The sequence below is a fragment of the Coregonus lavaretus genome (assembly GCF_964263955.1).
Source record: "Coregonus lavaretus genome assembly, contig: HAP1_SCAFFOLD_972, whole genome shotgun sequence".
Lineage (NCBI taxonomy): Eukaryota > Metazoa > Chordata > Actinopteri > Salmoniformes > Salmonidae > Coregonus > Coregonus lavaretus.
In genome coordinates, this window is record NW_028164706.1 from 89,276 (window position 1) to 112,225 (window position 22,950).

The window sequence follows — 22,950 nt, forward strand, 5'->3', positions numbered from 1 at the left end:
CCTACAGGACAGTAGATCTCCAGGAAGAGGGTTGAGCAGCACTGGTCTAAGGGATCCTATAGTCTAGAGCAGGATTTCCCAAACTCGGTCCTGGGGACCCCAAGTGGTGCACGTTTTGGTTTTTGCCCTAGCACTACACAGCTGATTCAAATAATCAACTCCTCATCAAGCTTTGATTATTAGTATCAGCTGTGTAGTGCTATGGCAAAAACCGAAACTTGCACCCCTGGGGGGGGTTCCCTGGATCGAGTTTGGGAAACACTGTTCTAGAGAATATATGCTGTGTTCTCCATCCTTCACTAGTTGTTAATAATGACAGGCTGATCATTTTTACTACATTCTATTTCCATAAATGCCACTCCAAAAATTACTTTCCACGCCAGCCTCACTCAGAACAAACCTTAAGTGGGCTCAACACTTAAACCACCATTTCCTACCCTTAGAGTGTGTGTGGTGGCATTACATTTGTATATGTATAAAATCACATAATGGAGGCAGTATAACAGGACTTGTTTAATTCTATTTTTACCAGATTAAATAATAAGTGGCGCGAGAGTCGTATGGTTTGGCATATTTATTTATACATTACATTCCTCAAAACCCTGGGGGAGCTAAAAGCAGCAGCGACGTGCACGTCTATCCGCGTGCGTTCGCGAGCAAAGAACTGGGTTTTTCAATAAGGCCTTGATTCTCAAATCACCTCCCGAACGAGGCTGAGTTTTAATTTGACCTCGTCATAAGCTAATAAAGAGCGAACGAGTCCTTGTAGGCTATTGTGTGTGTGATGTTAAGCTTTATTGCCTGTCCTCCTTGACCAGAATGGCGGCGCTGAGCAAAGCGTCGCACAAGGCCTTCTTTGATGAGGGAATTAGCGGCCTATTCTGTCCCTATTATTCATAGCGCGGTGGAACATGTAAGTACCAGGAAGGGTGTCAAAAGGAGAACCGGTCCTATTGCAGAGTATCCCCCTTGTTCGGCCTGAAAGGGTGGCTATGAGATGATAAACCGCTTAATACAGCCGGCTAATTGGATGAGAGCGAAGGAGAGCGGAGGGAATTAAGGGGAAAGGAACCAGTGCCAGAGGCCTCGCTATTCACTCCTTTTATTCACCTCCATCTCATCTCTCTCCCAACCTCCTCTCATCAGTCTGCGTCGCTAGTCCGAGGGGGAGGCGAGGTGGCTTCATCAAAGGGGCTTTAAGAGAGCCTCTCCCGGGGACGAAGTGAGCCGGGTGTGGAGAGGAGTGATTGGAGCTATTCTCTCGGAAGGGCTCGCTGGGATATGGATGTCCTGGAGAAGCGGAAATCAGCGGTCAAATCAGTCCTGCGGAGAGAGCAGGGTGATGAAAATGGGTGCGTCATTGTGGAGAGCAATTTTAGACATCTAATAGGCAACCTTTATAAGAAGATTGTGGTCATGTCTATAGTCTCTTTTTTCACTCAAAGAAATTGCCTCTATTTGAAAATGTAAATTAATTATATTCAGACACTATTCATAGACCTATCTTCAAAGGGAATTTTCAGTATGCGATTTGTAGACCTAGCCTTTGGCCAATTCAAAGTCGTTTGAATCTCAGAGCCTATGCCCTATATCCAATCTACAGGCCATCAGGCTATGCCAAGGCTACAACTTATTGTGCGCGCACCCAACAACAAGTGAGAATTCATAGCACCCAGAACGCGCGCGCCCGTGGCCACGACAACTCATTTCAATATTGTCGCTCTGATAAGAAAGTGAAAGCCTCGAGCGCAGCGGGTTACCCGCCTCCTGCAAAGCCCCAGGCATTCCCGAGATATTAGGGGCAAATTGGTTTGCCATTCATTAGTAATGTTCACAATAAGATTAAAGCGCCCCGGACAATCTCATATATAATCATTTTTTCCATAGAAGGAGAATTGTTAAAACACTCAGAGTTCACGTAGAAGGGGAGGGTTTGGGCACACAGGAGAAAATTGGTTTCTTAGTTTTTTTTCAGTCTTTCTTTTGCATAATGTTCCTTTGAACGCAGAGAACGAGTGTGAGGTTGTCATGCGTGCTTGGCAAGTGAGACGGCGCGTAATGCTGGCGGGTGCCAAGGGGTGTCCTTAGCGCACGGTATGGGAATATTAAGTGTCGAATTAGGACTGATCCAGCTGGAGAAAGTTGAGAGAATTTCTCTCTCTCCCTCTCTCGCTCACTCCCTCTCCCTCTCTAGTTCTCTCTCTCCCTCTAGCTATCTCTCCCCCCCCACACACACACACACACACCATCTCCATATTTGATTGCTTTATTATTCGCATCCATGTGATCTGATGTCATTCTGTCTCGGATTAGCAGGTGTATAAAACAAGGCTGGAGAAAGAAAGGTTTTCACCAGAGCGAGACTATAAAAGCGGACTAAATTAATCCGAGAGGTAATTTCACGCGCTTTGGTCCGATACCATGGACGGGTCAAACGAACGAGAATTACTTCGGTGAAAGGAAGCGCATTGATGGCGCGTAATAAGACCCTTTATAGGGATTTTGGGAATTAAGTCGTGGATAGAGAGAGGGAGGGAGGGAGGGGGGCTTTAGAGCAAGTCTTTATGATAAAGTATTTGTTACTTCATTAATGACAAAGGGACTCGCTTCCATCGACATGGCATTACAGATGTTAACACCAATTTAGCGCCTTTAAAACGCGTTTTGTAAAGAGGGCCCCGGATAAAGTGGGCGATCTAATTGAAAACCCCTCGCCTTTGTCGCCCGTTTCACATGTGGGGAATTTGCTCATGAATATATGGGTCTGTATTTCGTCAACTCGGCTGGAGAGAACAGACGCACACAGCGGCCTAGAATTATATCCGTCATTACTGCAGCTAATCTATTTTCTCTTTCAGTTCGCCTGTTCAGTGTGGCCAGCCACCACACAAAATATACCGGTAGCACTATACTCCTTTTCTCAGCTCCTCACACTCACAACTGAATTCCCCTCTGGTGAGCCTCTCTTTTTAAATTCATTTGGAAAACAATTAAGATGCATTTTGGACCTAATTCCAAACTACTTTTCAAATTTGACGTGAATGTTAAATACTATTAACATAATTCAACTAAGTCCTCAAGTAGATAATGAATCACTTATAATAAAGGTTAATTCGATATGAAATGCTAGTGGGTCAGAATATTAATCTAAAAATTAAACGTTATCAAAAATGCAATTCCACGTTAAATCGTAAAAACAACCATTAGAGCCACTCTTTATGCTATAACTGTACAATTCATATCCAAGCATAGAACGGAATCATACAATTATTTTGATTTGAAGCATTCATTAGCCGAGGCCTATATAATTTCTAAATTAGACATAAAACATCAGTTTCTTCATAACAATTTTATTAATAGTTCTATAATTCTATTTCACATGTTTAAAATTCCTGGCTTTTGTCAGTTCTATAATGGGTTGAAATAATAATCTAAGGAATATTTAATTTCACCACTCATTTATTCAATTATGTTTTTTTCTATCTATTATTAAACCAGGAAATTTACAATCAATTTAACAATAAAATAAAAAAAATCCTGCCCTGTTGGGAACATTTTCACTCTGGGAAACATTTTACATGACACCCTGCACTCAATCTGTTGGGGAACAGTTTCGACATAAATGATAATGTAAAAACCTATGATAGCTCATCACCACTGGGGAATTCTACACAGGGCCACATCTATGCCCATAAAACACTACACCAAGTGCAACTTCTCAAACATGGTCTCTTTTCAAATATACAAGGCTCTGTTTCGAAAAAGTATAATTTTTTTTCTTAGTTTTCCCCCCTAATTTTTTACAATAATATTTACACCAGTTGATTTTTCTTTCTCACACAGTTCAGCCATAAGAGACAGAGGATATAATCTAAAATTCACGTAATTTGTCCTCAAGTCAAACTCAATTAGCTGAAAGCCTGAAAATTATATTTAGTTTTTTTTTATTCTTACTCCAAAATGATCAATCGAGCTGCTTAGTGATGTTGGGAACTGAAAATGAAGACAGGAGAACTAACTTGATGCAGGTTAGATTGAGCCAGTAGGTTCAGGTTGGGTTGCAGAGTAGGACAGGAAGGTCTGTGGACAGGTTGCTTTGGCTTGGATGGAGACCTCAGACTCTGCTTTGGCACTGGGTTCATGTGGTCCACTGAATCAACTGTTTTTTTTAGTTCTGGTTCTTTCGCTCTCTCTCTCTAGATTCGAGAAAGCATGTGTATGTGTGTCCAAGCAGCAGGTGTCGTGGAGTTGACCCCCCTGAGTTCGTAGTTTATATCTGTCACAAAAAAGTGGACTTAGTGAAACAGGAAGCATGAGCTAGAGAGGGGTTAACACAATATGGAGGTACGTTGGTGTGTGTGTGTCAGGAGGATTCTAGACGAAATGGGTCTATAGCTTCGGATTAAGTTCATTCAGGAGACCTGGAGGGGTGGGGGTGATGACGATGCTCTCTCACACACACAGTGCTCAGGTTTGCCAGTGCTCTTTGAATTTGGTCGTGCTTTTTGTTTGGGGGTATGGGGAAGGGGTGGGGTGGAGCAGTTAGAAGATCAGAGGGTCAGAGGGTAGAGGTCAGAGGTCAGGGTTGGATCCACCCACCACACCACTTCTTTCCCAGATCTCCAGACGTATGAGAGGTAAAAGAGGGGACAGGTGAGGGACAGAAGCCCAGGAGAGAGAGGGCTGGGATAACAGCTGTTCAGCACACCTCCTTCCCTGGAGCTCCACTGGGCAGGATGTTGAGCTGTGTGAACTGATCAGAGTGCTCTTTAGCCTTCAGCCTTAGAGCTGCAATACTGGAGGCCCTGCGGTCTGCTGCAGCCGAGGAGGAGGGCGATGGGGAGGAGAAAGGGTCGGAGAGGACCGGGGGAGGGATGGAGGGAGTCTCGATGGGCGGGGCAGGCTGGCGGAGGAGTGCTGCAGTGGTGGGACCACTGGTCAGAGAGCCCATACTGGAGAAGAGCCTGAGAGAGAGAGAGCGAAAGAGAGAGTGAGGGGGGATGAGAGAGGAGAGACTTTTAGACCAGATTGTGAATGGCTTCACCAGGTATTGTAATCACCTGCAGTTTCACACCAGCGCAAATCAATACATAAGGTGATAAGGAGACGAAGACGCTTTAACCTATTTAGGTACACGTGTTTGGGGTGTGTGTCTGTTTTGGCACCTCAGCTAACAGCTTGTGTATCAACATCACACTCAGCTAATTACTGTCAACACTGAGCAGGCAGAGTGATAATGTGTCTGATACCATGTACAGTGAGGGAAAAAAGTATTTGATCCCCTGCTGATTTTGTACGTTTGCCCACTGACAAAGAAATGATCAGTCTATAATTTTAATGGTAGGTTTATTTGAACAGTGAGAGACAGAATAACAACAACAAAAATCCAGAAAAACGCATGTCAAAAATGTTATAAATTGATTTGCATTTTAATGAGGGAAATAAGTATTTGACCCCCTCTCAATCAGAAAGATTTCTGGCTCCCAGGTGTCTTTTATACAGGTAACGAGCTGAGATTAGGAGCACACTCTTAAAGTGCTCCTAATCTCAGTTTGTTACCTGTATAAAAGACACCTGTCCACAGAAGCAATCAATCAATCAGATTCCAAACTCTCCACCATGGCCAAGACCAAAGAGCTCTCCAAGGATGTCAGGGACAAGATTGTAGACCTACACAAGGCTGGAATGGGCTACAAGACCATCACCAAGCAGCTTGGTGAGAAGGTGACAACAGTTGGTGCGATTATTCGCAAATGGAAGAAACACAAAATAACTTGGCCTGGGGCTCCATGCAAGATCTCACCTCGTGGAGTTGCAATGATCATGAGAACGGTGAGGAATCAGCCCAGAACTACACGGGAGGATCTTGTCAATTAATTCAAGGCAGCTGGGACCATAGTCACCAAGAAAACAATTGGTAACACATTACGCCGTGAAGGACTGAAATCCTGCAGCGCCTGCAAGGTCCCCCTGCTCAAGAAAGCACATATACAGGGCCGTCTGAAGTTTGCCAATGAACATCTGAATGATTCAGAGGAGAACTGGGTGAAAGTGTTGTGGTCAGATGAGACCAAAATCGAGCTCTTTGGCATCAACTCAACTCGCCGTGTTTGGAGGAGGAGGAATGCTGCCTATGACCCCAAGAACACCATCCCCACCGTCAAACATGGAGGTCGAAACATTATGCTTTGGGGATGTTTTTCTGCTAAGGGGACAGGACAACTTCACCGCATCAAAGGGACGATGGACCGGGCCATGTACCGTCAAATCTTCGGTGAGAACCTCCTTCCCTCAGCCAGGGCATTGAAAATGGGTCGTGGATGGGTATTCCAGCATGACAATGACCCAAAACACACGGCCAAGGCAACAAAGGAGTGGCTCAAGAAGAAGCACATTAAGGTCCTGGAGTGGCCTAGCCAGTCTCCAGACCTTAATCCCATAGAAAATCTGTGGAGGGAGCTGAAGGTTCGAGTTGCCAAACGTCAGCCTCGAAACCTTAATGACTTGGAGAAGATCTGCAAAGAGGAGTGGAACAAAATCCCTCCTGAGATGTGTGCAAACCTGGTGGCCAACTACAAGAAACGTCTGACCTCTGTGATTGCCAACAAGGGTTTTGCCACCAAGTACTAAGTCATGTTTTGCAGAGGGGTCAAATACTTATTTCCCTCATGAAAATGCAAATCAATTTATAACATTTCTGACATGCATTTTTCTGGATTTTGTTGTTGTTATTCTGTCTCTCACTGTTCAAATAAACCTACCATTAAAATTATAGACTGATCATGTCTTTGTCAGTGGGCAAATGTACAAAATCAGCAGGGGATCAAATACTTTTTTCCCTTTTTTCCCTCATACACAAAAATATTCTCATGAGCAAAACACCCCAAGCAACATTTAAGGGCTGTAAACTAGAACACTTCCATCTTACTGAAACCAACAAAGGGAGACGTCAGGGGAGCCTGCTCTGTCAAATCAAATCAAAGTTTATTGGTGGCGTACACAGATTTTGCAGATGTTATCCCAGGTGCAGTGAAATGCTTGTGTTTGTGCTCCAACAGTGCAGTAATACAATATCAATACAAAACAATACACACATAATCCAACAAGTTAAAAACTAAATTAAGAAATATCAGAACGAGCAATGTCAGTCAGGAATATAAAAAAAAATATATATATATAATGGTGTGTATAGACAGTACATGATTAGAGAAGGTGTGTACAGCAGTAGTTATATAGGATGAGCCTTGACTAGAATACAGTATATACATACAGTGGGGAAAAAAAGTATTTAGTCAGCCACCAATTGTGCAAGTTCTCCCACTTAAAAAGATGAGAGAGGCCTGTAATTTTCATCATAGGTACACGTCAACTATGACAGACAAAATGAGAAAAAATGCCAGAAAATCACATTGTAGGATTTTTAATGAATTTATTTGCAAATTATGGTGGAAAATAAGTATTTGGTCAATAACAAAAGTTTCTCAATACTTTGTTATATACCCTTTGTTGGCAGTGACACAGGTCAAACGTTTTCTGTAAGTCTTCACAAGGTTTTCACACACTGTTGCTGGTATTTTGGCCCATTCCTCCATGCAGATCTCCTCTAGAGCAGTGATGTTTTGGGGCTGTCGCTGGGCAACACGGATTTTCAACTCCCTCCAAAGATTTTCTATGGGGTTGAGATCTGGAGACTGGCTAGGCCACTCCAGGACCTTGAAATGCTTCTTACGAAGCCACTCCTTCATTGCCCGGGCGGTGTGTTTGGGATCATTGTCATGCTGAAAGACCCAGCCACGTTTCATCTTCAATGCCCTTGCTGATGGAAGGAGGTTTTCACTCAAAATCTCACGATACATGGCCCCATTCATTCTTTCCTTTACACGGATCAGTCATCCTGGTCCCTTTGCAGAAAAACAGCCCCAAAGCATGATGTTTCCACCCCCATGCTTCACAGTAGGTATGGTGTTCTTTGGATGCAACTCAGCATTCTTTGTCCTCCAAATACGACAAGTTGAGTTTTTACCAAAAAGTTCTATTTTGGTTTCATCTGACCATATGACATTCTCCCAATCCTCTTCTGGATCATCCAAATGCACTCTAGCAAACTTCAGACGGGTCTGGACATGTACTGGCTTAAGCAGGGGGACACAGCAGGATTTGAGTCCCTGGCGGCGTAATATGTTACTGATGGTAGGCTTTGTTACTTTGGTCCCAGCTCTCTGCAGGTCATTCACTAGGTCCCCCCGTGTGGTTCTGGGATTTTTGCTCACCGTTCTTGTGATCATTTTGACCCCACGGGGTGAGATCTTGCATGGAGCCCCAGATCGAGGGAGATTATCAGTGGTGTTGTATGTCTTCCATTTCCTAATAATTGCTCCCACAGTTGATTTCTTCAAACCAAGCTGCTTACCTATTGCAGATTCAGTCTTCCCAGCCTGGTGCAGGTCTACAATTTTGTTTCTGGTGTCCTTTGACAGCTCTTTGGTCTTGGCCATAGTGGAGTTTGGAGTGTGACTGTTTGAGGTTGTGGACAGGTGTCTTTTATACTGATAACAAGTTCAAACAGGTGCCATTAATACAGGTAACGAGGGGAGGACAGAGGAGCCTCTTTAAGAAGAAGTTACAGGTCTGTGAGAGCCAGAAATCTTGCTTGTTTGTAGGTGACCAAATACTTATTTTCCACCATAATTTGCAAATAAATTCATAAAAAATCCTACAATGTGATTTTCTGGATTTTATTTTCTCAATTTGTCTGTCATAGTTGACGTGTACCTATGATGAAAATTACAGGCATCTCTCATCTTTTTAAATGGGAGAACTTGCAAAATTGGTGGCTGACTAAATACTTTTTTTCCCCACTGTATAAAGTGGGTAAAACAGTATGTAAACATTATTAAAGTGACTAGAATACAGTATATACAGTGCCTTCAGAAAGTATTCACACCCCTTGACTTTTTCCACATTTTGTTGTGTTGCAGCTTGAATTTAAACACACAGTACCCCAATAGTGTCAAAGGCGAATTATGTTTTTCTAAATGTTTACAAATCAATAAAAAATGAAAAGCTGAAATGTTTTGAGTCAATAAGTATTCAACCACTTTGTTATGGCAAGGCTAAATAAGTTCAGGAGTAAAATTGTGTTAACAAGTCACATAAGTTGCACAGACTCACTCTGTGTGCAATAATAATGTTTAACATGATTTTTGAATGACTACTTCATCTCTGTACCCCACACATACAATTATAAGGTCCCTCAGTCGAGCAGTGAATTTCAAACACAGATTCAACCACAAACACCAGGGAGGTTTTCCAATGCCTTGCAAAGAAGGGCACCTTTTGGTAGATGGGTAAAAATCAAATAAAGCAGACATTGAATATCCCTTTGAGCATGGTGAAGTTATTAATTACACTTTGGATGGTGTATCAATACACCCAGTCACTACAAAGATACAGGCATCCTTCCTAACTCAGTTGCCGGAGAGGAAGGAAACCGCTCCGCGATTTCACCATGAGGACAATGGTGACTTTAAAACAGTTAAAGAGTTGAATGGCTGTGGTAGGAGAAAACCGAGGATGGATCAACAACATTGTAGTTACTCCACAATACTAACCTAATTGACAGAGTGAACATAAGGATAGCTATTATTCCAAAACATGCATACTGTTTGCAACAAGGCACTAAAGTAATACTGCAAAAAATGTGGCAAAGCAATTCACTTTTTGTCCTGAATACAAAGTGTTATGTTTGGGGCAATTTAACACACAACTGTGTACCACTCTCCATATTTTCAAGCATAGTGGTGGCTGCATCATGTTATGGGTATGCTTGTAATTGATAAGGACTGGGGAGTTTTTCAGGATTTAAAAAAACGGAATGGAGCTAAGCACAGGCAAAATCCTAGAGGAAAACCTGGTTCAGTCTACTTTCCACCATACACTGGGAGACTAATTCACATTTCAGTAGTGCAATAACCTAAAACACAAAGCCAAATCTACACTGTAGTTGCTTACCAAGAAGACAGGGAATGTTCCAGAGTGGCCGAGTTACAGTTTTGACTTAAATCTGCTTGAAAATCTATGGAAAGATCTGAAAATGGTTTTGAATTCAACCTGTAACACAACAAAATGTGGAATAAGTCAAGGGGTATGAATACTTTCTGAAGGCACTGTACATATAAAGTGGGTAAAACATTATTAAACTGACCAGTGTTCAATGACTCTATGTACATAGGGCAGCAGTCTCTAAGGTGCAGGGTAGAGTACCGGGTGGTAGCCGGCTAGTAACTGAATAAGGTTCAGGGCAGGGTACTGGGCGGAGGCCGGCTATTGGTACTGTTTAACAGTCTGATGGCCTGGAGATAGAAGCTGTTTATCAGTCTCTCAGTCCGAGCTTTGATGCACCTGTACTGTCTCCGCCATCTAGATGGTAGCTGGGTGAACAGGCCGTCGCTCGGGTGGCTGAGGTCTTTGATGATCTGCTTGGCCTTCCTGTGACATCGGGTGCTGTAGATGTCCTGGAGGGCAGGCAGTGTGCCCCCGGTGATACGTTAGGCTGACCGCACCATCATCTGGAGAGCCCTACGCTTGCGGGCGGTGCAGTTGCCGTACCAGGCGGTGATGCAGCCTAACAGAATGCTCTCGATGGTGCGTCTGTAGAAGTTTGTGAGGGTCTTAGGGGCCAAGCCGAATTTCTTCAGCCTTCTTCACCACGCTGCCGGTGTGGAGGGACCATTTCAGGTCCTCAGCAGGGTACGATACTGCAACCAAAACAGTCGCATTTGCGACCGTTTGACTTGGCAGTGCAACACATTTTTTATTGGTTGCAAGGGTGCCAGTGAAATTGTTTTACCTGGTCACATTAGTTTCACAATTTTCGTAAAAAAAATTCGTATCAGGATTTATTCCAATGGTAATGTGCAATTGACCAAAAATAAACAAACTCGTTAAATTTTTTCAAATTCTGCCCTCTAGAGGATTTAGCAGAAAATAACACGTTGCACTTTGAAATCTGCATAAGTAGATTTTGCACATTATTTTAATAGTCTCTTTTCTTTGCTGTTACAGTAAATCTGTCAAAATCAATGTAAGAACACAAGGGCATGCTAATTTAAAAGATGGCTAGTCATTATTAGCCTGGTTCTGTATGGAATGGAGCCACATTATGGGACATAGGCCAGGTCATTATCAATGATCTTCTTTTTTTTTTTATAAGTAAATGTGTGCGACCAAATCATGTGCTGGTGCCACCAGTGGGAAAACTTAGTGTAGAACCCTGCCTCAGTGATGTGCACGCTGACGAACTTGAAGCTTTTGACCCTTTCCACTGCGGCCACGTTGATGTGGATGGGGGCGTGCTCTCTCTGCTGTCTCCTGAAGTCCACCATCAGCTCCTTCATTTTGTTGACATTGAGGGAGAGGTTATTTTCCTGGCACCTCCGCCAGCGCTTTCACCTCCTCCCTGTAGGCTGTCTCGTCGTTGTTGGTAATCAGGCCTACCACTGTTGTGTCATCTGCAAAGTTGATGATTGAGTTTGAGGAGTGCGTGGCCAAGCAGTCATGGGTGAACAGGGAGTACAGGAGGGGGCTGAGCATGCACCTTTGTGGGGCCCCGTGTTGAGGATCAGCATGGTGGAGGTGTTGTTGCCTACCTTCACCACCTGGGGGCGGCCCGTCAGGAAGTCCAGGACCCAGTTGCACAGGGCAGGGTTCAGACCCAGGGCCCTGAGCTTAGTGATGAGCTTGGAGGGCACTATGGTGTTGAAGGCTGAGCTGTAGCCGATGAACAGCATTCTTACATAGGTACACAGTCCTCGTGAGCAGCGGGGGACTGCGTCAGTGGCTCTATGTTGTTTTCCTCAAAGTGGTATAGTAAGGATGATGATGGATGCTGATGGTCACAGGTGTGAGGTGGTGTTATAGGTAGAGGACAGTACACGTGTGAGGTGGTGTGTTAGGTAGAGGACAGTACAGGTGTGAGGTGGTGTGTTAGGTAGAGGACAGTACAGGTGTGAGGTGGTGTGTTAGGTAGAGGACAGTAAAGGTGTGAGGTGGTGTGTTAGGTAGAAGACAGTACAGGTGTGAGGTGGTGTGTTAGGTAGAGGACAGTACAGGTGTGAGGTGGTGTGTTAGGTAGAAGACAGTACAGGTGTGAGGTGGTGTTATAGGTAGAGGACAGTACAGGTGTGAGGTGGAGTTATAGGTAGAGGACAGTACAGGTGTGAGGTGGTGTGTTAGGTAGAAGACAGTACAGGTGTGAGGTGGTGTGTTAGGTAGAGGACAGTACAGGTGTGAGGTGGAGTTATAGGTAGAAGACAGTACAGGTGTGAGGTGGTGTGTTAGGTAGAGGACAGTACAGGTGTGAGGTGGTGTTATAGGTAGAGGACAGTACAGGTGTGAGGTGGAGTTATAGGTAGAGGACAGTACAGGTGTGAGTTGGTGTGTTAGGTAGAAGACAGTACAGGTGTGAGGTGGTGTGTTAGGTAGAGGACAGTACAGGTGTGAGGTGGAGTTATAGGTAGAAGACAGTACAGGTGTGAGGTGGTGTGTTAGGTAGAAGACAGTACAGGTGTGAGGTGGTGTGTTAGGTAGAGGACAGTACAGGTGTGAGGTGTGTGTTAGGTAGAGGACAGTACAGGTGTGAGGTGGAGTTATAGGTAGAAGACAGTACAGGTGTGAGGTGGTGTGTTAGGTAGAAGACAGTACAGGTGTGAGGTGGTGTGTTAGGTAGAGGACAGTACAGGTGTGAGGTGGTGTGTTAGGTAGAGGACAGTACAGGTGTGAGGTGGAGTTATAGGTAGAAGACAGTACAGGTGTGAGGTGGTGTGTTAGGTAGAAGACAGTACAGGTGTGAGGTGGTGTGTTAGGTAGAGGACAGTACAGGTGTGAGGTGGAGTTATAGGTAGAAGACAGTACAGGTGTGAGGTGGAGTTATAGGTAGAGGACAGTACAGGTGTGAGGTGGTATGTTAGGTAGAAGACAGTACAGGTGTGAGGTGGTATGTTAGGTAGAAGACAGTACAGGTGTGAGGTGGTGTGTTAGGTAGAAGACAGTACAGGTGTGAGGTGGTGTGTTAGGTAGAAGACAGTACAGGTGTGAGGTGGTGTGTTAGGTAGAGGACAGTACAGGTGTGAGGTGGTGTGTTAGGTAGAGGACAGTACAGGTGTGAGGTGGTGTGTTAGGTAGAAGACAGTACAGGTGTGAGGTGGTGTGTTAGGTAGAGGACAGTACAGGTGTGAGGTGGTGTGTTAGGTAGAAGACAGTACAGGTGTGAGGTGGTGTGTTAGGTAGAGGACAAGTACAGGTGTGAGGTGGTGTGTTAGGTAGAGGACAGTACAGGTGTGAGGTGGTGTTATAGGTAGAGTATAATTCCTGGTGACCTGGATGGAATTATGTGATCCTTCCTTAAGCCATAGGAAGCCCCACCCAATTATTATTATTATAAATGGTGAAAGTCCTCAATGGCGCTGCCCATGCTAAAACTGGCTTTTGGGTACTAGAGTCCTCTGTCTATATCTATGGGTATACAGGGTTATGTAAGTAGAGGTACCTATTATCTCACCTGCTGAAGGTGGGCCCGATGAAGGTGGGGTGACGGAACATGGCGGCTGTACCCAGGAATGTTCCAAGGCCCAGCGGTGTCCCTAGGTGCTGGCCCGAGTGGTTGCTACGGTGAGGAGCTAGACCAGGAAATGCGGCGGTCCAGGCAGACTCCAGGGCGGGGTGGGGGTGTGGGGAGAAGGGACCCCCATCCAGATAGTGGCTGAGGGGGTGGGTGGCCGAAAGGGGGCCGGGGAAAGGGAGGCCAGAGGGGTGTGTCTGGACACCTGCCTTCTCACGCTTACGCCACTTAGCACGACGATTCTGAAACCACACCTGGATAGAGAGTGGGAGAGAGGTCAGAGGTTAGATAGAACATATAGGCTACATTTAACTATGTAGGTTTAGTTAGATTTGGCTCCTGAGTGGCGGAGTGGTCTAAGGCACTGCATCGCAGTGCTAACTGTGCCACTAGAGATCCTGGTTCGAATCCAGGCTCTGTCGCAGCCGGCCGCGACCAGGAGACTCATGGGCGGCGCACAATTGGCCCAGGGTAGGGGAGGGAATGGCCGGCAGGGATGTAGCTCAGTTGATAGAGCATGGCGTTTGCAACGCTTGGGTTGCGGGTTCGATTCCCATGGGGGGCCAGTATAAAAAAAGATGTATTCACTAACTGTAAGTCGCTCTGGATAAGAGCGTCTGCTAAATGACTAAAATGTAAAAAAATTGAGTGAATAGCATAGAATACACTGTAAACCTTTTCCTTGTAAATTTACAGCATTATACTGGCGCCAGAGTTGCCAGCTTAATACTGTAATTTTGCTTTACAGTGCAGTTTATTAGGTATTTGTATTTGTATTTATTAGGTACACCACCCCGTTCACGAAAATGGATCGCTGCTACAGACAGTGAGTCACTTGGCCCTTTCTGGTTTGCAAGAACTTGAACTAATGCTCTTGTGGCTGAATGGAAGCAAGTCCCCGCAGCAATGTTCCAACATCTAGTGGAAAGCCTTCCCAGAAGAGTGGAGGCTGTTATAGCAGCAAAGGGGGGACCAACTCCATATCTATGCCCGTGATTTTGGAATGAGATGTTCGACGAGCATGTGTCCATATACTTTTGGCCATGTAGCGTATATAGTGACATACTGTTTGGAATGCAGGGAAACCCTCTGACAGACTGGGCCTGCTCCAGCGCAAGCTCCTGTGTAAACGGAAGATCCCATCCTCCAGTTGATGAGGTGACAAACAGGCGGAAAGTCAGCGGTAATTACACGTGCACTAAAACCCGCGCGCCCTCACGGTCATTTGGTTTAAAGTTAGCTAATTAAAATCCGTTCCCCCTGCAGTCTAACAGAGACTGAGATCGGTGTGGCGCACGATAATTAAGAATGGTGTTCACAAAAGGTGAGGAGAATGAAGGCTGAACAGAGTCCAATAACAATTAGACTAATGCGCTTTAAATTAAATTCTTCAAAATGTAGAACAAGTCATTTCCAAAGACTATTTAACTTTCCCACGCCCTCCCCCCTTGCCTAGTGTGAAACAGGGGCTCTACAATTGGAGAAAATGTAAACAGTAAGAGAAAGTGAACGATATTAGCCCTGCACACACACACGCACGCGCTATTTCCGTTGAAAGCCGTTTAGCGTTACGTGGCCCCTCGGGAATTTTATGAGTTTTTATCACCTCCCGATGCACCCATTAAGTGCCTTGTTCACCGACGGTTCTGCGAGGGGACATCTGTTGTTTTATACCGGCTATCACCCTGGACGGAGCATCGCCGTGTTTGAACTGTCTCTTTGGTTATGAGCCCCGGGCTAAGTCATGCAAGCCACGCTCTCAATGGAGAGATGGAATAAGAGAGAGAGAGAGGGGGAGGGGGGGGGGGGGGGGGGGGGGAGGAGGAGCAAACACCTTTAATGGTCTCTCTCATTGGCTCCAAGTGCAAAGCATCGGTTCAATGCGTCTCTATTGCAATCACAAAATGGGAAATCAAATAGCATTATCCCAGCCACCCTACTCCCCTCTCCTCTCTCTCTCCATCTCCATCTCCCCCCCCCTCCCTCCCTCCCTTTCTCTCACTCCCTCCTCACCTCTTATACCTCCTCTTTCTCTCTCATTTTCACTCTCTCTTACTCTCCCTCTCCCCTCTCTCATTCCGGCAATGGGAATTCAAACACCATTTTCTCCCTGAGAATAGCCCATGTTTGCTCTCACGCTAAGTGCACATTTATGAATCCTCCGCATCCGCTTAATTGCCGTTAAAACGTCCCTTGGGGCATGTAATAACTTCCAATAACAGGAAGGAGATTCGCTACGCAGCGATTGGGATCATTTAACACATCTCGGGGTAATAAATCACTCAGACTCTGATAAATACTTTTCTCCGGCTACTGTCTGGAAAGGCCTGAATTGTTGCCTGGTTTGGTGTATGCATCATGTCAACAAAAAAATATAAATAATAACGTAAGCATATTGGAAATAAAAATAATGATAGACTTTGTTAAATTATTATTCTATAGCCTATGAAGGTGTGTAAATCTGAAGATGCTTTGAAATTATGCTAGGCCTACATTGTATAAATATGCATTGGATGTTTTATTGTAATTAATATAACATGAACTAGAATAGCCTAATAAGAAATTGGGAATTATTTCATTACATCTTAATCTAAGTGGTACTGGCCTTTATTATTCTTTACTAATTTGGTAGAATATATATTTCAATTACTCATTTGAAATGTGTAAGTGTTAAGTCGTTTTAGTTGAAAGCGACAGACAGCCATAATTGCAGCAATAAAACGTTAAAAGGCCACTTACTTGCACGCGCGCCTCGGTCAGATCCAGCCGCATCGCAAGCTCCTCTCTGAAAAGGCAGGAAAAGAGGTTACCTTTTGTGACCGAGAACTGGGCTGTTTTTTTTTCTCTCCTACCCGCACCGGTAACAATACAAGAAAAGTGTTATTTTTCAGACACGGAAAACCCACAGCGAAATGAAGGTCCTTTGTGCTATTTTCCCTGCGAAGGTTTTGAGAGAAATTGTCAGGGTGATTGTATTGTAATCTCTCCTTTCTTCGCCATAATAGCTCCCTTATACAACGGCTTTTCTTTAGAGTCAGTGGAAATAATGCCATCCAAACTATTACAAAGCCATCGAGTGCTTGGCTGAAAGAGAAGTCTATAGGCTGCACAAATTGATTACCACAATAGTCGCCTTAAAAATAATGAACGCACATCGATACAAAAACATCGATCAACAATAGCCTATGTATTATTTGGTTCATGATGCCAGTGTTAAATAATATTTGTAAAATTAATTACCCCGTTGTTTAAAACGTCATATATTATATTCACTATCTTAAATGTGTCCTGTAGATGATTTACTTTGCTGAAAGCGATAAGGCTAACAGAATCCACAAGTCTGTCTGATGCATATATATATATATATATATATATATATATATGCATGGAAAATAATTGTGTATGACATTCTGAATCCTGTTGTAAATTCACTTCTGCATTGTAATATTCCATTTTGTAGATGTCATATTCCATTTTGTAATACTAATATTCCATACTGTAATAGTAAAATATAATAAAATTATAAGAGAAATGTAATCTCAAGTCTAAATATTCAAATCGACATGTGCAGGGGGTCCTGAAATCGTATAGGCTAGACAAATAGATTTGTTTTTCGAATAATATTAGGCTTTCATGTTTGGTTGAAAAAAATACTTATATTTGAAATTCTCCTCTATACATTTTGTAGCCTAAATTGCATCAAAAATAAATAGCACCAACTCATTTCTTAAAAATGTCCACATAAAAAACTTATCTAGACCTGCCTTAGCAGTGACTCACTCACAGTTCTTCATAAAGCTTCATTCACAAAAATGATTTGCCTTTGCATGAAAGCCAGTAACAGGTGGATTTGCGTGGACTGATATAGTGTTCTTTCTCATTTCCCTCCTACACCAGCTAATGGATGAAACAAAGGAGTTGAGGTGCGCGTCACCGTGCGTGTGTGTGCGTGCGTGTGTTACACCCTTGAGCTTGTGCAGGCCCAGAAACCAAATTTGCGTTGAATAGAACAGCATTATGCACAAGGTAAATCGAGCTGCAACCAATTTATTTTCCCTATGAGAATAATATCCATATCGCCAATAACAATGAGACGATGTAAATGTGACAAAACGGGTTGGTGTTCCCACTTCGAGCTGGTGTGCTGCCTTATGGGCTCGGCTACATTTTACATTTTAGTCATTTAGCAGACGCTCTTATCGCGACTTACAGTTAGTGAGTGCATACATATATTTTTTCATACCGGTCCCCCGTGGGAATCGAACCCACAACCCTGGCATTGCAAGCGCCATGCTCTACATTACATTACATTTTAGTCATTTAGCAGACGCTCTTATCCAGAGCGACTTACAGGAGCAATTAGGGTTAAGTGCCTTGCTCAAGGGCACATTAACGTCATTTAGCAGACGCTCTTAGCCAGAGCGACTCACAAATTGGTGCGTTCACCCTATAGCCAGTGGGATAACCACTTAACAATTGGGGGGGGGGGGGGGTAGAAGGATTCCTTTATCCTATCCCAGGTATTCCTTAAAGACAACTGAGCTACACGGTATAGCTGTCAATGCGCCAGTGTCAAATTATAGACCGGCTGAATGACATTATAAGTGGATAAACAATTGACTGTTTTCTACTTTAAAAATAAATAAATAAACCTAACATAAATGGTATGATGATAAAGGGTTTTTAATGTTGTTACCCCAGACATATCTAGATTAAAATATGCATCAGAAATTAGAACTTGTAGGCCAGGCCTATGCATGTTTGACCTCATGTCCAACACAATCTCACACTCAATTCGTACAAATTTGTACAAAATGTCATATACACCAGATTTGTGACATTCTTTCATAATTTTCGGAGTTATTTGTTTGCCTCTGGTATTTGTATCTCAGTCTCTGTAAAGATAAAATAATGTTATTTTTACTAACTTGAATTATTATTATTATTATATCCATTATTATTATTTCTACAGCCTACTGCTACTTGTTGTTCGTTTATGTAGAGTACAACTAATGTAGCGTAGACTTCAGGAAAAATTGTAAGGTGAAATAGAAATATCTATCCAGAACGTGTATTTAACGAATTTTTATGAGACTTGGTTGGGTTACGTTGTTGTAGGAATGTTAATTGAACGATGTTGTTAATATTAGACACGTTGCATATGAATAATTGAGTTTGTGCTGTAGCCTGGGTGCCAGATCTGTTTCTGTTCTCTTGCCCACTCCTACCTGTTTGGCTTGACAATGACAATGGAGTAGGCAAAAACACAAACAGATCTGGGACTGTAACTGTACCTGGTGAAGACGTCGGGGTAGTGCGTCTTCTGGAAAGCTCTCTCCAGCTCCTCCAGCTGGTAGCTGGTGAATGTAGTCCTGTATCTTCTTTGCTTGCGTTTTAGCATCCCTTCGTCCGAGTCACTGCCTGCCGACAGACACAAGCTGTCCTCCCCGTCCCGCACATCTCCATCCCCTGCATGGAGGCTCTCCCTCTCCTCGTCCTTCCGGGAGAGACCCATCGCCTCCCCGCAGCTCTCCTCCTCTTTCGCCGCGTCCTCGAACTTCATTGGCCCTGACTCGCCCAGCCTCAGCCCATCCTCCGGCCCTCCAGCGGGGCTCTGGCCTCCCTCTCCTTGGCTTAGGGACGCGTTCTCCCGGTATGACTTGCTGCGGCTGATGCTCACCTGTGGAGCCTGGTTGATTTTGAGGCTCTCGCAGGCTTGGTCCACCAGAAGCCTCTCCCTATCCAATTTCTCCTCGAGGTCGTGAACTAAACCCCGGCCGTGGTTCAGGTACTTCGCCCCTGGTCCGTAGAGCCGGCGCAGCTTTGGTGGAAGGTGCATGTCTGTGTCTAGTGATAGGGGGTCTTTAGTTGAGCCTATGGGGAGGGTGACAGAAGTATGGATAGGTTGAAGCGACATGTGTAACGAAAAAACTAAAGGCTAATGGAGTGCAACAAGGCGCATAGTTCAACGCAAAGCTTCGCACAAGGCATCATCGATAATGTTCGAATAGACTTGAAGATGTATTATTTCTGCACCTTAGAGGATGTGTATCTATCGGATCGACGATAAAGTTGACTTTTGGTCTCTGAAAAAGTGCTTAAAAGGGACATATCCTATTTTCAACACAGTCACACTTTTGGTTCTGATGGACCACTATTTGCTAACTTTTACTTCCATTCTGCAATCAGCCCAATGCTGTTGATGGGTCATTATCATGTTATAGGCACACACCGTCTTGCCTGTATTCAACACCAAAACGTTTTCCCGGATCATGCAGCAAACCTTTCCCCAGATGGAAAGCCATGCATGTTTTCATGAGCTTTTCGCGGTGCTTGACTTACCTTCGGTCTGCTTGTCGTGCTCCCGTCTCCCGGGTAGAGCTGTCAAACTTTGTGCCCCTATCACCCTGACTTTACAGGGGCTCCGTCGGCCCAGAATACTGTCTATACAGTAGGAGGAGAGCAGAGTGGGGGGTTTACTCGTACATTCTCCCCGGTCGTGGATATCTTCTTCGAACTGACTAGTCATTTTGATCCGTTTAGTGAAGCGCTTATTTGAAAGGAGAACGGCAGTAGCCTAAATGTGTTTCTCACTCGCTCACTCACCCCCTCTCTCTCGCTCTCTCTTTTCTTCTCTCTCTCTCTCTCTGTCGTTCCGAGATCGTTCCTCTCTCTCACTCGCTCTCCCTCTCCCTACCCAACCTTTAATGACAGACACCGTTGGCTGGCACTCAAGCTCCGCTATCTGATTGCTCGCATTGACGTGTGTTATAGCGCCCCTGATTGGCTCGTGTGGGGGAAAGAGCCGCTTAATATATTTTAGTATATTAAGGTAATTTTGGAGAAACCGGGATGGAACCCTGCTCCCATGGACTGAACTCATTTTGGATTTTCCTTTTGGATTTCAAAAGGATAGTAGGCTTTGCATGTATGGCCTATAAATACTAGACTGCTAATAATAAATAATAATAATATTGATAACAACAACAATAATAAAAATAATAATAGCGTAATAATAATAAATACAATGTTTTGAAATATGGATTATTTTGTTGAGTTAAATAATCATGCATCATAATTCAGCCCTTCAGTTAAGTGGAACCCGTTTGGCAATCTCAAATCTAGTCCATAGTTTACTGTGAGCTTTTTTCTATACATCTGTAAACTCCAGGGAGCATTTTCTATACATCTGTAAACTTCAGGGAGCATTTTCTATACATCTGTAAACTTCAGGGAGCCTTTTCTATACATCTGTAAACTTCAGCACCCTCATCGTATACTACTTTAACTCCATCAAGTCCTCGGATCAATATCTAATAACAAGAGAAAATACATATAACCCAGATGTATTTGTATTTATTTGTGTTTATTATGGATCACCATTAGCTGCTGCCAAGGCAGCAAACCTTTCCCCAGATGGCAGCAGCTACTCTTCCTGGAGCCCAGCAAAATGAAGGCGGTTATACCATTTTAAAAAATTGTATAAAATATTTCACAACACACTGTGTGCCCTCAGGCCCCTACTCCACCACTACCACATATCTACAATACAAAATCCATGTGTACGTGTGTATAGTGCGTATGTTATCGTGTGTGTATGCATGTGTCTGTGCCTATGTATGTAATCTTATTCCGAATAATAGTGACACATTTTATCCCGTATATAAGGATGAATGTAAACTAAGAGTTTAATGTTGTGTATTCCCATGACAACTGGAAGAAAAAAAACACGGGACAAACTATAGATGTTCTGTAATAGAATAAGGCTTTTTACAGAATGTCTTTTTATAGGACTAAACTATCCCCTTCAACGAATAATTGCCTTAGATTAGCTGTAAATAGGACCAAACGATCACTGCAATAACTACCAGAATTATCATAACAATTTGATAATTTGATTGCTATTGATTTACCCCAAAACGCTCTCAAAGACTTCTGTAAGCCCTGTCACCTTCCATCTCTCGCTCTCCACAAACACACGCACGCACGCACGCACGCACGCACACACACACACACACACACACACACACACACACACACACACACACACACACACACACTGCAACAGGCGAACACGGAACACTAATTGCCTGGCTCTCTGGCAATTGCAGAGACGTTCAGATGGTCCGTGCGCCGGATGATTGACTTAAAAAGTGAAGGTGGCGATGATGAGAAGGCGCGTTGGGAGCCGGGACGCCATGCAGGCTCGCTCCAGAGAGGAGCAGATGGCTCGAGAATGTAATTTTAAATGAAAGTCTATTTAACCTGCTGCGAATGGCGTGACCCCATCCTTCGCCTCGCGAGCCCATCACTGTTAAAAGGTTCATTTTCAGAATTCAATCCCAAAACTTCAACAAGCTGCAATTTACACTTTCGTCTGATGCTGCTTTTCTCCCTTTATATGGCTGCCCAGTTACTAAGACTCAGCAGAACATGAAAAATAACAATAAAACATAACTTCACAAATGTTTCAAAACGTTTTAAAAGTGACAGGCTATAGTTTGAGCTCTCGGTCATGGATTTCCAAGAACGGCATTGATCTTTCGTGAAAATAAAAGGAATGTGGTTCTCTGTTTAGGGCGCCAGGGTGATCGATCAAGATTAACGTCGAAATTGGACGTCTATCCATGTCCTGAGGACTTCGGGAAATTAGCTCTATTGCCATCAAGTAGGCTTGGGTTTTGCTAGAATGGTGTGGACCGGGATGGCTGATGGGCGTAATCACATGTCTCTGGTTCAGAAGTTTACATGTTCAACCCTGGTGGACAATCCTTGTTCCATCCCAAACCTTAACCATTACCTTAACCATTCGGAATGAGTTCCTAAACATAATATTTTAACCCTATCCCAAACCTTAACCATTAACTTAACCATTCGGAATGAGTTTCTAAACATAATGTTTTAACCCTATCCCAAACCTTAACCATTAACTTGACCATTCGGAATGAGTTCCTAAACATAATATTTTAACCCTATCCCAAACCTTAACCATTACCTTAACCATTCGGAATGAGTTCCTAAACATAATCTTTTAACCCTATCCCAAACCTTAACCATTACCTTAACCATTCGGAATGAGTTCCTAAACTTAACCCTTAACTTCTAAATTTGATGTTTGGAGAAATGGAACGCTAAGGAGCAGCAGGAGCAACACACACTTTGAAATGTCTAATTCTGCAGTGATACTGTGAGAGCATGTTGAGGACGCACGGTAGATCCATGGGCAAGGTTGCCCAAGACTCAGTTCTGTCATAAGACAATCTTCACTAGGCTATATTGAATTCATTGAATTGAATACAATTCAGGATTACATTATTTGTAGGCCTAATCTT

At 43.7% G+C, this 22,950-nt stretch overlaps 1 protein-coding gene across 1 annotated transcript; it reads right to left on the reverse strand.

Moving 5' to 3' along the window:
* Nucleotides 1-4,699: 4,699 nt before the first annotated feature.
* Nucleotides 4,700-20,147, reverse strand: arxa (aristaless related homeobox a; the record flags this gene model as incomplete). Its single annotated transcript, XM_084191771.1, has 5 exons — nucleotides 4,700-4,964; nucleotides 13,559-13,872; nucleotides 16,358-16,403; nucleotides 18,913-19,492; nucleotides 19,961-20,147. The coding sequence occupies 5 exons, from the start codon at nucleotides 20,145-20,147 to the stop codon at nucleotides 4,700-4,702; spliced, it is 1,392 nt and encodes a 463-aa protein (XP_084047897.1).
* Nucleotides 20,148-22,950: the final 2,803 nt, after the last annotated feature.